The sequence below is a fragment of the Myotis myotis genome, unplaced genomic scaffold, assembly GCF_014108235.1.
Source record: "Myotis myotis isolate mMyoMyo1 unplaced genomic scaffold, mMyoMyo1.p scaffold_m19_p_3, whole genome shotgun sequence".
In the NCBI taxonomy this organism is placed as follows: domain Eukaryota; kingdom Metazoa; phylum Chordata; class Mammalia; order Chiroptera; family Vespertilionidae; genus Myotis; species Myotis myotis.
The window spans coordinates 188,939,660-188,955,698 of record NW_023416335.1 but is presented as its reverse complement, the minus strand read 5'-3'; the positions used below and the strand labels follow the sequence as shown (position 1 = coordinate 188,955,698).

At 37.1% G+C, this 16,039-nt stretch overlaps 1 protein-coding gene across 6 annotated transcripts in view; it reads right to left on the bottom strand.

Annotated features, from left to right (window-relative positions):
• Window positions 1-16,039, bottom strand: part of LRP6 (LDL receptor related protein 6) — a 137,859-nt gene that overhangs the window by 79,169 nt on the left and 42,651 nt on the right. Inside the window, exon 2 of one of the 6 annotated variants that reach the window (XM_036297551.1) lies at window positions 8,602-8,765. The exons of the other annotated variants lie outside the window; for them this stretch is intronic. Coding sequence (XP_036153444.1) covers window positions 8,602-8,702 — 101 coding nt within the window. The 5' untranslated portion in view covers window positions 8,703-8,765. The remainder of the gene's footprint in view (window positions 1-8,601; window positions 8,766-16,039) is intronic. 6 annotated transcript variants of the gene reach the window in all.

Below are 16,039 nucleotides of genomic sequence, written 5' to 3'. Positions count from 1 at the left end.
TCCCCAGAGTGGCAGATCAATAGAAGTGACAGATCAATGATTCTCTCTCATCACTGATGTTTCTATCTCTCTCTCCCTCTCTGAAATCAATAAAAATATACTTTAAAATAGGTGGAACTGTAATACTGGAATGATTCTACTTATGCATACTGGTATTTCATATAAAGTGCTTACTCAAATGATAGGAAGAGAATATCAGGTGGGGAATAAACATACTTTCTAACTACAAGGTATTATGCTAACGGTTTTGCACATTATCTCACTTAAGCCTTATAGCAACATTATAAAATACTAGAACCCCAGTGCATGAAATTCGTACACGGGGGGTGGGGGGGGGGTGGGGATGCCTCAGCCTGGCCTGCACCCTCTTGCAGTCTGGGATCCCTCTAAGCCAGCAGTCAGGCATCCCTCTTGCAGTCCAGGACCCCTTGCTCCTTACTGCCTGCCTGCTTGCTGCTCCTTACCACTCGGCTCGCTGCTCCTTAACACTGCTGCAGTGGCAGGAGAGGCTCCTGTCACCGCCGCTGTGCTCGCCAGCAGTGAGCCCAGCTTCTGGCTGAGCAGCGCTCCGCCTGTGGGAGTGCACTGACCACCAGGGGACAGCTCCTGCATCCAGCGTCTGCCCCCTGGTGGTCAGTATGTGTCATAGCTACCAGTCGAACAGTCGAATGGTCACTTAGGCTTTTATATCTATAAACTAGAGGCCTGGTGCACAAATTCGTGCATGGGTGGGGTCTGGCCGGCCCACCCTGATCAGGGTCCATCAGGACTGACTGGGCCAGGCCGGCCAGGGGGAAGAGCCATGGGCAGTTGGCTGGCCAACCCCGCCCCCTGGTTGAACTCCCGGTCGAGGGGACAATTTGCATATTAGCCTTTTATTATATAGGATAGATAGAGATGATCTCCATCACCATTATTTTAGATTTTTAAAAACTCAGAAAAGTTACCAAACTGCTCAAAGTCACACAGCTAATAAATTCAGAACAGAAATTCAAATCTGTATGCCTCAGATTCCAACACTTATGCCACAGATCAGAGCCTTAATTTGTAAAGGCAAAGTGCTCCCTAAATTAATGATGATGATTGGATAATGTCCAGAATGAGGGGAGGGGGAGTTAGATCCATGTAAGATAAAACTATATAAGAGGCAATTTTAGACTATGTTAGAATGTCTGTTTTTTTTATTCTTAGAGCAATATAAAGACTTTTAAAATTGGAGGTGAAATTACTAGCTTGCAGGGAAGGGGAAGCGGCTGGCTGCAGTATGAAGACTGCAGACCACTAAAAAGAATAGAAATGCCAGAGCTCCCAAAATGACTCTGCAAGGAGCTCAGCAAATCCTCTCCCCTAAAACTAATGAAAAAATAGAAAAATATTATCAAAAAGAACTAAAGTCTCTGAGAATTGATCAAAGGACATACAACAAAACAAGAAGCATTTATTCAAGAAAATCTACCAAATCACAGTAAGTAATGTATTTCAACTAGAGGTTACTAGCATCAGCATCCATAGTACTGCTGAGTTTGTGGCACAGAAGTTTTACTCTGAGCAGACACGACAGGCCAAAAAGATTGGCAGTTAACTGGCCCTAAAAGAGGGGACTGCCTTTATTTGGAGCACTTATGGAATATTGTCAAAAACAAGAGTGCTCTCTCAGTGGCAAACAATCCCAACAATAGTGGTCGGGAAAGACAACAAAATGACACACCAGACAGAAATTTAATAGGGAGATCCTTGGTAGTCAGGAAGGCTATTCCATGCATAAGGCGGCTTCTGCTCAAGAGACACTAAAGAGATCAACCAAACACTAGTCTCTGGCCGAATGTAGGACAAACTTTAAAATTCCTAAAATTTGAAAACATTCCCCAAACCACAAACAGATTCAAAGAAAAATGATGAAACAATTATTGGCTCAAGGCATTTAGGAACAACCTCTAATCCAGTGGTTCTCAACCTTCCTAATGCCGTGACCCTTTAATACAGTTCCTCATGTTGTAGTGACCTCCAAACATGCAATTATTTTCGTTGCTACTTCATAACTGTAATTTTGCTACTGTTATGAGTCGTAATGTAAATCTCTGGTATGCGGGATGTATTTAGGTGACCCCTGTGAAAGGGTCGTTAGACCCCCAAAGGGGTCGCGACCCACAGGTTGAGAACCGCTGCTCTAATCAATCATTAACAGACCACTAAAATATAGTGCCCAGGGACAATCCCTAGAAAGCCAGGCAGAAAAAAAATTTTTTAAAGAAAAAAGCTGTAGCCCTTCAGTAAAAGTTTCCTTCAAATATTTTCTTTGAAATTCCAAATTGTAGCCTTCCTTCTCTTCTAGAGCTTTGTTGGAGAAGCAGTTTCTAGAGTAATTTTCTTATTTTGGTTTGGGTGGTTTTTTGGTTTTTTGCTGGCCTTTACTAAGTCTAATAAACTTTTAGGGTGGTGGGGGTGATTTCAGAAGCAGACATTGAGAGGAAAACACATTCAAAAGAATTAGTTGAAGCAAGTCATTAAACAAATAAAAACAATAGCAAAGCAACAAGCCAGGGAGGGCTCAGAATCCACACATGCTATAAGGACATCGATTACTGTCTGAAGGTATTTACCTCAAAACCTCCACTGCAACTGAAACAAGGACATTAGGATCTGGGTTTTGTCACTCCGGTAAACCAAGAAAAGTAGGAGGTGGAAATGGAAGAAAAGGAAGCAAAGGTGGCAACAGCAGCAACAAGGACCAGAAGCAATCCATTCCAGTGAGGTTGAGGGCAATAACAATAGCTAATACAGTTTTAATTAGTTCATCCTTCTTTAATCCATAGTTTTACAAAAAAGCACTGGCAGCAGTTTTAGGAGTATCTTTTGCCTCAAGTCACTGAGAGAGTACCACCTTACATTGGTGCCCTCACTGTCCCAGGCCAGTGAAGGAACCACTACCAACAACAATCAACAACAGATTTAGAGTGTTATCCTGACTAAGATTCCAAGTCTGGTTCTTCTACCATTTAAGAAACTTTATGAGTAACCCAATAAAAGCTTTCAAAGTATTTTTTCTGTTTAAATTAGAGGGATTTTTATTGCTTAAAACTATGAACACTAACACACATTTTAGATAGAAACAGCATCCCAAAGCATTACTTTAAAAGTTTTAAACTAAGTTACTTCGACTCTTTTGTGCCAGCAATGCCTAGTATCTTAGAACTCCTCCCACGCACACCATCTTACAAATGGCATGTTTCAAAAGTCTCACAGCTCTTCCCTCAATCTACTGTGACTCCTCCTCATTAAGGACCAATGTCAACAATCATGAGAACAACTGGTAGAAAACTGTCAGGCAGATCACATCCTGAACTGCCATCTAGACACTTACCTTAAAGAGTATCTTGATAAAAACTGATATAAAGGGAACAATTTGTGACAGATTTGATATTTATGTCACCATAAACATGAAACAAAGAGGTGTAAAGGAACGGAAAACCACTAAACTGCTTCATCTACACCATTATAATTTAAAAACTCAATAATCATCAATATATAATGACCATGAGATAACCAGTTCTTAAATACTCAGAAACTAGAATTGTACATATAATTAACAGTTACCCTATGGTCTGAATGCTTATCCCTTCAAAATTTATATATTAAAATCATAACACCCAAGGTGATGGTATAACCAGGTCTCGAGTGATTAGGTCATCAGGATGGAGCCCTTACAAATGGAATTAGTGCCCTTATAAAAAAGGGCCCAAGAAAGCTTCCTTGCACTTTCTACTGTGTGAGGTTACAGTGAAAAACAAACAAACAAACAAAAAACACCTATCTAGGAAGCAGGCCCTCACCAAACAACAAATCTGCCAACACCCTGATCTTGGACTTTGCAACCTCCATAATTATGAGAAATAAATGTCTGTTGTTTATAAGCCACCAATTATGATATTTTTTATAGAAATCCAAACAAATACAAGTTATCTTTAACACAATGTTTCTAGATTGTGCACATCCTTCCTTATACAAATATACTACTACTACTGCTACTACTACTACTACTAATAATAATAATAGTGGTAGTAATACCACCACCACCAACAGCAGCAGAAGCATGAAATACCTAAAGCATAAACTTTCAACCCTGGCAGCATTTGAGAATGACCTAAGAAACTCATTAAGGTATCAATAACTTGGTTTCTTCTATCAGAGATTCTCATTAAATTGGTCAGGCATCAATATTGTCTAAATTTCTCTAAAAGAATTCTAATGCACTCAAACAGGGTTTAGAACCAGTAAAAAGAAATCTGCAAGCACCTATTTATCCTTAGCACTCAGTTTCTGTACAAGTGGTGTTAATATATTTAACTCATTAACCAGTTGACCATAAATATCATTATAATAAAAGAGAAAGATGTAAATTGACCATCCCTCTGCTATGCTCACCAGCCAATCAGGAGTGGGTATGCAAATTAACCCCCCCAAAAAAGATGGTGGGTTAATTTGCATACACAGGCGCCAGGCGGAGAGCAGAGCAGGAGAGCCAGCGGAGTGGAGCGGCTTGGGGAAATTGGCTCCCCAAGCCGCAAGACGGAGAGGGAGAGTTGGCGGCTTGGAGGACTTGGCAGTGTAGGAGGCCATGGGACGGAGACAGAGCAGGAAGGGAAAAGCAAGATCGCAGGGAGCACCAGGAATTCTGGAAATAGTAGTTTTGGTGGCAGCACCAGGACCGGAAGCGGAAGCCCAGAGCCACGGGGAGCACCAGGATTTCAGGGAATCATAGTTCTGGTGGCAGACAGAGCTCTAAAGCAAAGTGAGCCTGGAACAAGTTACTGTTGCGGTGGGGGATGGAGGGAAAGCAAAGGTGAGAGACATAAATAAAATCAGAGTGTCTAGGAAAAATTAAAGGAAAGGTATCCTAAAACTTCCAGGAAATCTCCACCAATGGAGCAAAGAAAAAAAATGCCTCTATTATTCTGTGAGCAACAAACCAAACCGAGTTGGGGTCTCAGACAATTCGCTCACATGATTGCAAAGACAGATACAAACTCCTGGATTGGAGAGGGCTCCCAGATTGGAGAGGGTGCAGGTCGGGCTGAGGGACCCCCACACCCCCCAGTGCACAAATGTCGTGCACCGGGCCTCTAGTTACCAAATAATTAGCCCCAGGTGGCACATTCAATACGTAAATTGAGAAAAGCTATGTAAGGGAGTGAAGCACCAAATAAATTTCACCCACATAACAGCCTTTCATATATTCTTCAAACATTTCATAGTTTGACAAATGAGATTTTCAAAGTTCACAATTACTGCTTAAATTTTACTAAGTAGAAATATACACAGATCTGTGAGAATAAAAATGGATTTTCAAATTTCTTCTACAACTTTTCAAGCTCTTGATATCCAATTCTTTATAGAAGGGCACCCCACAATTATGATTTTAATTTGTTAATCCATTCAATATGTTACACACAAAGGTCTCATTTTACTTATAAGATATGAATATATAGCATATTACTATAAATATCCTTTAAAATCTTTTGTCTACAGTTTAGAAAATGTTACCAAAATGATAAAAGAGGGATTACATTAGATTACCTAGGAATTTTCATTGAAATGTATACAGCACAAAGAGTATACATATACAATTGACCGTTAAACATATGGATTTAAACTGAGCAGGTTTACTTGTATTCATTTTTTTTCCAAAATAATATATAGGAACATTTTTTAGAAATTTGCAACAATTTAAAAACACACACACACACAAATCACAAAGCCTAGAAATATTAAAAACCTTAAGGAATGTTTTATGTCATCATTACATAAAATATATGTAGACACTAGTCTATATTACCACTTACTGCCATAAAACATGCACAAATCTATTCTAAAAAGTTAACATTTATCAAAATTTATAGACACAGCACAGTACCATTCAGTCAAGAAAAATGTAAACAAATGTAAAAGATGCAGTATTAAATCATAAGTACATAAAATTAACTGTAGTACTTGTACTACTATAATAATTTTGCAGTCACCTCCTACTGTTATTGTGGTAAACTCACATGTTGTGTTAAGTATCATCTCTGTGTGAGCAGTTCATCTCTCCATTAAATTGTGTATCATAGTAAAAAGTGATCTCTTGCGGTTCTCGAGTACTTTTTCATCATGTTTAGTGCAATACTATAAAACCTTAAATAACACCATGGGACCCATACAAAATGCCACTAGTGATACTGGAAATGTGCCCTAAAAGCAAAGAAAGTCTTGACATTACAAGAAAAATTTGAATTGCTTGAAGTGTACTGCAGATTGCGGTTGCCTCTCAGTCATTTCAAGATAAATGAGTCCAGCCTTAAGAACCCCTGTAAAAAAATAACATTTGTGAAGCCATTCCTGCAGGTATGCCATCAAGAGCAAAAACCTTTTTACCACATATTGAAAATGCAGCTTTTATTTGGGTGCAGGATTGAAAATGAAGATAAAGGATCTAAAGCTGGAGAATTCAATGCCTGCAAAGGATTGTTAGATATATGGGGGTCTTTTGGTTTAATAATTTGGCTTAAAAAATATCACCATAACAGGAGAAGCAGCTTCTGCCAATCAAGAGGCAGCAGACAAGGTCCCAGGTGCCATTAAGAAAATCATTGAGGAGAAAGTTTATCTGCCTGAACAGGTTTTTACTGCAGACAAAAGTATCCTATTATGGGGGGGGGGGGGGGGCAGAATGCCACAAAGAACATTTATTAGTAAGAGAAACAAGCACCAGGATTTAAGACTCGAAGGGATAGACTATATGTTTTTTGCAAATGCAATCAGCTTTATAATCAGGATTGCCCTTACCTATCAAGCTCCTAAACCCTGAGCTTTGAAAGAAAAAGATAAATACCAGCTGCCAGTTTTTTAATGAGTATGAGACATTATTATTATTAGTATTAGTATTATTAGTATTATTATTATTTAGTACAAGACTTTAATAGGCATTTCACAGAAGAGGAATGACCAATAAACATTTTCTTAAAAAAGCTCAACTGTCCGACCGGCATGGCTCTGTGGTTGGGCGTCAACGTATGAACCAGGAGATCACGGTTCGATTCCCAGTCAGGATTACATGCCTGAGTTGTGGGCTCAATCCCCAGTGTGAGGCATGCAGAAGGTAGTTGATTGATGACTCTCTATCATCACTGATGTTTCTATCTCTCTCTCCCTCTCCCTTGCTCTCTGAAATCAACTGTACAACAAGAAGGCCTAGACAAGACAAACTCTTTCTCTGCAATGGTTACATTGATGCTTTGTCCCTGCAGTCAGGAAGTACCTTAACAGCAAAAAAACTGCTTTTTAAAGTTCTTTTGATATTGGACAATCCCCCTGGCCACCTAGAACCCGGTGAGTTCAAGACCAAAGGCATCAAAGTGCTCTACTTGCCCCCAAACACAGGCAATTCAACCTCTAGATCAGCGGTTCTCAACCTGTGGGTCGTGACCACTTTGGGGGTAGAACGACCCTTTCACAGGGGTCGCCTAAGACCATCGGAAAACACATATATAATTACATATTGGTTTTGTGATTAATCACTATGCTTTAATTATGTTGTTTGTAACAATGAAAATACATCCTGCATATCAGATATTTACATTACGATTCATAACAGTAGCAAAATTACAGTTATGAAGTAGCAACGAAAATAATTTTATGGTTGGGGGTCACCACAACATGAGGAACTGTATCAAAGGGTCACAGCATTAGGAAGGTTGAGAACCACTGCTCTAGATGGTAAGGACTTTTAGGACTCATTACACACAGCACTCTATGAAAAGGACTGTCAACACTATGGAAGAGAACCCGGATAGAGAGAACATCATGGAAGTCTGGAAGGATTACACCATTGAAGATGCCATTTTTATTATAGAAAGAGGTGTGAAAGACATCAAGCCTGAAATAATAAATTCCTGCTGGAGAAAACTGTGTCCTGATGTTGTACATGACTTCACAGGATTCCCAACAAAGCCAATCAAGGAAATCACGAAAGAGATTGTGATTCAGACAAAGAAGAAAAAGGGGGGCAAGGGAGTGAAGTGTTTCAAGATATGGATCTTGGAAAAATTCAAGAGCTAACACACACCACAGTAGCGGAACTAACAGAAGATAACTTGATGAAGATGAGTCCTTCCAAACCAGTTCCAGACTAAGAAGATGTAGAAGATGCAGTGCCAGAAAACAAACTGACATTGGACAATCTGGCAGAAAGACTTTGATTATTCAAGACTGCTTTTTTTAACTACTTTTCTAAAATGGACCCTTTTATAATATGGGCGTTGAAACTAAAGCAAACAGTGGAAGGATTGGTACCATACAGCAACATTTTAAAGAAATGAAAAAGCAGAACTGTCCGACAGAAATTATGATGTACAATGTACTCTCGTAGGATTACACCGAATGTGCATGCCTCTCCTGCCTACCCTTCTACCTCTTCTACCCCTGAAACAGTAATACCAACCCCTCTTCTTCCTTCTCCTCCTCAGTCTACTCAATGTGAAGATAATTGAGGGTGAAGACCTTTGTGATGATCCACTTCCATAAAAATAGTAAATAAACATCATGCTGTATAGTTAATATACTTACTTGCTGTGTATATATGTGAGTGTCTTCATGTGAAAATCCAGTAACTGTAGGCAAGAACTGTTTGAGACGTTTTGTGTCATCATCATCATCATCATCATCATTGCCTAAGTATTCACTGTGTAGAACATCAAGTGCAAGACGTGTTTTGCAGTGGATTGCCAATCCTTACATATGCATAAAGTGAGTGATATTTTCATATCAAATTAATAATGTGTTAGTTTTCCTACTGTTTTAGAATTTTGCTTTCAAATAATTATATTACAGTACATATGCCTCTCTCATAATTGGTACATCACAGGTACATGGTTTTATAAAGTTGTAACAATGCTTCCAATGCTCAATGTGACTGTGAATGTGCCATGAAAATTTTATTACAATTTACTCTTTAGTGTATATGCTAAGCTATGATATCAATTACACTAAGCTACCATAAAGCAATCATTTTGCTGCTTCCTCATTATCAATGCATGAATCGTTATACCTGAAAATAAATATGAATCTTTTTCGCATTACCTTTTTATTTTCGATGTCTAATGTTAGTAATACATAAAATATATAGTGTTTTGTACAATAGAAGATGTAGGTACTGATAGATGATTTATCTTGTAAACAGTAACAGTAACCTACAGTATCGATAAATACAGTACAGTACTCTACATGTATTTTCCTCATGATTTACTTAATATCATTTTCTTTTCTCTAGCTTACTATATTGTAAGAATATAGTATATAATATATAGAATATACATAATATGTGTTAATCAACTGCTTATATTATCAGTAAGGCTTCTAGTCAATAGCAGGCTATTAGTACTTAGGTTTTGGGGGCGGGGGGGTTCAGAAGTTATATGTGGATTTTCAACTGCATGGTTATCAATAATCCTAACCCCTGCAGTGTTCAAAGGTCAACTGTAGTCACTTTGACAATATGTTACTTTGACACTGATCAATTTGCATCTACGCGTGGCTATGCCAAATTAAATGTGAAAGAAAACACAACACTAATGTTTTTTTAAAATAATTATGAATTTTTTGTTTTTTCTTTAACTAGGTCCAGTCAAGTAAGAGATTAATATTTTAAAAGCTGCCATGCCTTAAACAAAACTGTATTACTCAAAAAAGCAATGGATAATTCTGAGTTTTCACCAAGGAGAAATGGTGTTTCAACACTCCCAAAAATAAAAGCCATCACTTATTAACCTCTTTTTCAAATCCACATAAATCAGCAGCAGAAAAAAGTGTGCAATCTTACTCAGACACCCATAGTAGACAGGCACGCCTCAAAACCAACCCTCTTTGCATGTGTGTGTTGGGGGAAAGAGTCATTAAGATTGTTTGTCAAAATCACTGACTCAGTTTCTTCCTGAGACACCAAGAATCAGAGTAAAATAGCTCCCCATTCTTCTAAGAATGGTGATATTTTTACAGCTACCTGGATACTATCTAGGGTCAAAAGGCAATAATAAGTTACCTTCAATTTCACATTGGGATCATACACATCAGAAGAATAAACTTCAAGGTAACCACAGAAAAAACAAACAGAAAAGTGATTTAGAACTAAAAATAAATAAATAAACCTAACAGAAATAATTACAACTTTATTCTCCAAAATTTCACAGAGACACAAACTATGAAAGTTCTCACATGAATAGACAATTTGAGTAGTCCTGTACCTATTAAAGAAATTACATTCATAATTTAAAAACCTTACAATAAAGAAAACGCAAGGTTTAGATGGCTAAATTGGTAAATTCCACTGAATACTTTAAGACAAATAATACCAATTCTACATAAATTCTTCCAAAAAATAGATTAGGAAAGAGCAGTAAATGCCCAATGCATTTTATAAAGCATTACCTTGATTCCAAAATCTGAAAATTACATTTCAAGAGGAAAAAAAACACAACCCTATAAACCAGTATCTTTCATGAACACAAATGCAAAAGCCTTAATGTTATTAGCAAATCAAATCCAACAATATATAAAAAGGTGAACACAGCATGACTAAATTGAGCAATCCCAGAAATGCAAGGCAGGTTCAATACTAAAAAAATCAATGAAATTCACACAATGAATAGCAACAGACTAAAGAAGAAAAACTATGTATCATTCTCAATAGATACAGGAAGGCATTGGAAAAAAATACCACCATTAAGTCATAATAAAAACGCTCAGCAAACTAGAATAGAATGTCCTTACCTTAATAATGTACATCGACAAAAGCACTTGCAGCTAACACCATATAATGATGGATGACTGAATACTATTTGGAGTATAAGGCAAAGATGTCTGCTCTCACCATCCCAATTTAACATCCTACTGGAAGCCTTAGCCAGTGGAATCAGTGGAATAAGAGGTTGGGGGGAGAGAAAGCAAGGTGAAAAAAAAAAAAAAAAACCACACACACACACACACACACACACACAACAACAGACTAAAAAAATTAATAAAACTTTCTCTATTTATAGAAATGGTTATTTATTTATATAATCCAAAAAAAATCTACAAAAAGTTACTAGAACCAATACATGAGTTGAGCAAGATCTCAGATATATGGTTGATATAAAAATCAATTATATTCCATACAAGAGCAATGAAAATTAAAATTTGTAAATAATATTATTTACAATAGAATTATAAAACATAAAATATTTAAGTATAAATGTACAACAGGATCTGTTTTCTGAAAACTACAAAACAGTGATGAAAGAAATCAAAGACCAAAAATAAATGAAGAGTTATATCATGTACAGCAATGGAAAAGACTTAACATGGTTAATATGCCAATGTTCCCAAAACTAATAATTAGAATTTCTAATCCTAATAAAAATCCCAACAAAATTTAACTAGAAACTGATAAACTGATACTAACATTCATTTGAAAAATCAAAGACTAGAGTTGTCTAAACAATTATGAAAATGAAAAATAACCTTGGAGAACGAATACTGATTTCAAGACTTACTATCTTTACTACAGTAATCTGGACAACATGTTATTAACAAAACAATAGACACAAAAAACAAAAGCACAGACCAAAGAGTCTAGAAATAGACTCACATACTGCCAACTATTTTTCAATAAATGTTAAAAGACCATTCCACAGAGGACAGTTGGTGCTGGAACAATTGTACGTCCATATGCCAAAAGATGAACTTCAATTATATCACATATCACATACAAAAATTAACTCAAAATAGGTCATAGAATTAAATGTAAAATCTAAAACCTCTAAATAAGAAACATGGGAGAAAAATCTTTGAGACCTCAGTTTAGGCATAGATTTCTAAGATTTGACACTGAAAGTCAAAAGCATAATCCCTAAAAGAAAAAAGAAAAACTGATAACCAAAATATAAAATGTCTGCTCTTTGTAAGATGTTAGGAGAATGTAATGAGGCCTGGCCAGCATGGATCACATTAAAATCCCGGTCCTCTGACCAGGTTGCGGGCCCAATCCCAAGTATGGGGTATGCAGGAGGCAGATGATCATTGATTCCCTCTCATCATTGATGTTTCTTTCTCTCTCCCTTCCTCTCTGAAATCAATAATATAGATAGATAGATAGATAGATAGATAGATAGATAGATAGATAGATATCGATATATATATATATATATATATATATATATATATATATATATATATATATATATATATAGTGGTTTTTTTAAAGGGAGAGTGTAATGACAAGTCACAGACGAGGAGAAAAGATTTATCAAACACCTATCTGATAAAGGACTTGTATCCAGGCTAAATCAACAATTTTTAAAACTGAACAATAATAAAAACAATATAAACCTTGGCAAAAAAATTTGATAGATATTTCAACAGAGATACATAAATAGCATTAAACACATACAAAGATGCTCACCATCATTAGCCATTAGAGAAATCCAATTAAAACCACAATGTAATATCAGTACATAGATATAAGAATGGCTTAAAGGAAGATGACAATATCAACTACCAGTGAGGAAGCAAAGCTACTGGAACTCTCTTACATTACTAGTGGGAATGAAAAATGGTATAGACACTTTGGGAAATTTTCAGCTTCTTATCAAGTTAATTACAGTTATCACAGAACCCAGCAATCTGACTCCTGGATACTTACCCAAGAGTAATGAAAACCTATGTTCACACAAAAATCTGTATTGTTTACAGTAGCTTTAACCAAAACTGGAAACAACTCAAGTGTCCTTGAACTGATTAATGGATAAACAAACTATAATACATCCACACAATGGAATAGAACTCGGTCAGAACAACAATAAAAAACAAACTACTGATACAACATAGATTAATCTCAAATGTATGATGCATCAAAGAAGCCAATCTCAAAAGGCTACACACTGATTCCATTTATACACATTCTGGAAAAGAAAAAACTACAGGAACAGAAAAGAAATCAGCAATTGCCAGGACCTGGGGGTGGAGCAAGAAGGTACATACAAAGGAGAACAAGGAAATTTGAGGGGAGGATGATGAACAATTCTATATCTGGATTGTGGTGGTGATACTGACAAAGATACTTTCTTTGACTAAACTCTACCCCGATTCCGGAGTCCTTTCTCAACTGCTTCAACCTTGGCCAATAAAGACATGAACAAAATACTAACACAGTTTCTAACAATCCAAAGGAGGACCCTAGCCTCTCTGAAAGTGCCTGCCTGAGAAAACTCAAAGCTGCCAAAAGAATTTACTGTTTGTTCCAGCCAACACCCAAACATAGGGTCCCTGTCTACCAGTGTCCCTGGGAGGGTAGGAGCTTTCGACAAGTGCCGGGAGCTGGTCCATGCTTGCTGTTTCAAGGGACCTGGCATATATGGCATACTGTTCTTAACATGTTTGCTCACCTTCTTGGCACTATGTGTTTTAACCAAGGTCTCTGAGAAAGGTTGTTTCCCCAGGTAGGGATTTTCCCCTGAAGTTAGGGAGGGAATAAAACCTCTTAACTAAGTGTCAGGTGGGTAATTAATCACTTTAACTACGAACAATCATGCTTAAGCTACATAATCTTTACTCCCTGGAATGGAGATAAGAAACGCCCTAACCTTTGAAATAGAGATTGATAGGATTGGAATCAACTGGTATAAATACAGATGTAAGAAGACAGAACTGAGAAGACAGAACCAGGAGGCACAGACCCTACACAGAACGTTCTCTAGAGACAGAAGAACTTCGCTGGAGAGAACATGGCAAAAGATCCTGGACTGAACCTGACTACAGAAATTGACAAGAGAACCTGACTAAAACCTGGTGACTGAACCTGGCTGGAGAACCTGGACAGAACCTGGCTGGAGAACCTAGCGAGGGAACATGGCTACAGAACCTGGCTGGAGAACCTGGAGAACCTGGCTGGAGATCCTAGCAAGAGAACATGGACACAGAACCTGGCTGGAGTTCCTAACCAGAACTTCGCTGGAGATCTGAAGCAGAACCTCTCTGGTGATCCAGACCAGAACTTGGCTGGAGATCCTGGCTGGAGATCCTGGCTAGGCTACCGATCAACTGAACGCTGTCTCTGCGTCATTCCTTCTTCGCCGACTCCGTCCACACCTTTGGGGACCCCTGGACCCGCTGGGGTTGGACCCCAGCAGACAAGCGCCAGTTACCCAACCCAGATGGTTTTACATGGACCAATCTCCCTTTCCAGCTTTCTGTAATTTATCAATTCCCTGACTCTACTGAACCTCTACTCACCTCCCACCCCTATTGATCCTCATTCTCCTTTTAAAACATTGAGTCATCCCTGTACAAATCAAACTTGAGTTCCATTCATGCTGGACTCTTTTCCATGTTGCAATAATATATTACTGATTGAAATCTGTCCTTACCATTTAAACTAGGATCCAGCATTTGTCAAAATTCATACATTAACAAGGGTGAATTTTACAATATGTAGAATTACGCCTCAAAATAAGAAAACAAACATTTATAAGCAATTAAGAAAAAGCTTCTGAACCATTAGCAGTAATTCACCTCATTAACAGGTAAAAAAAAAAAAAAAAAGATGATCCTGAAATGCTGAAAGTCATGACAAAAACCAATTATAGAACTATGTTTCTATCAACCAACAAATGTATACACCTTTCTCTAACAGGAATATACAAACTATGGCCAGGAGGTCAAGTCCGATCTATTCCTTGTTTTAGTATGGTCCATGAACTAAGAATAATTTTTACATTTTTAAAGGGTTGTAAAAAAAGAAAAACGTAACATGCAACAGAGATTGTATGCGGTCCACAAAGACTAAAATATTTACTGTCTGAGCCTTTATAGAAAACATTTGCCCACCCCTTGCTCTAAAGCCTGACTACAAAATGTGGTCCTCAGCAAAATCTCAGGCTCCATCCTAGAACTACTAAATAAGAATCTGCACTGTAACAGAGAATAAAACCAAAGTATATTGTTCCTTATAGACAAGTCTTTGCAACATCAGAAAATACATAGTAAACACACAGCAATAGAAGTAGTATACACAACTCTACAAAACACTACAGTATTTCTAGGATAAATCTATAATGCACTTGGCAAATTGCTCCTAGATCAATTCAGAAAAACCATCAATTAAATCTCAATTATACTGTGACTACTTGCTGAACCCAAAATTATAGCTGACACAGTCTAACACCAAAATAAAATATTTTAAATCATTCTCCCAGAGAATATGATAAGCACCATAACATTCATTAAGTATAATAAAAATTATAAAGGTGCTCCAAGGTTTTTAAGAATATTTTCCTAATTATTTCATATAAAGAAATAACCTTTATATGTATGTTATAGTCATTAATCTCAGCCTCCCAGAATGACTTGGAAATGGCCATTCTACAAGTCCTGCCACAAAATAAGTATTTAATGAAAAATTAGATACAAGTATCAGTCAGCTATGCTGAAATTCTGTTGCTATGATTGCCCTTGGGAATGAGAGAGGACAGAGCATATAACAATAATTTAAATAAAATTACAAATACTGCAAAATACAATCATTACTCTAGGATCAAGGGATTTGTATTGGTTTATATCAATACAAATCTCCCTCATAGCATACGTCATTAAAAAATAGGATTGGTAATACACAGGGGTTTGGATTTAGGACTATCCCCCATTCTGTAAGATCTGACAGATTCCACAATACTTTTTAAAGCAAATGATGAAAATATTAACTTTTTAGTAGAAAAGTAATATACTTTTCTACTACTCCTACCTTAATTACAAAAAACTGTATATTAATTCCAGGCTGAAATGTTTATTTTTTATTGTTTTGAAGTTAATGAACTAAACTCATTTAAAATATAGACTGTATCTAAATTAGATTAAACATAAGCTCACACTGATGTCTCTAATTCTAAACCATTATCACATGGATCATTCTAGCCCCAAACAAGTTGCTTATCTACAATTCCCTACTCCAACAGTGAGAAAACTGGTTCCCACT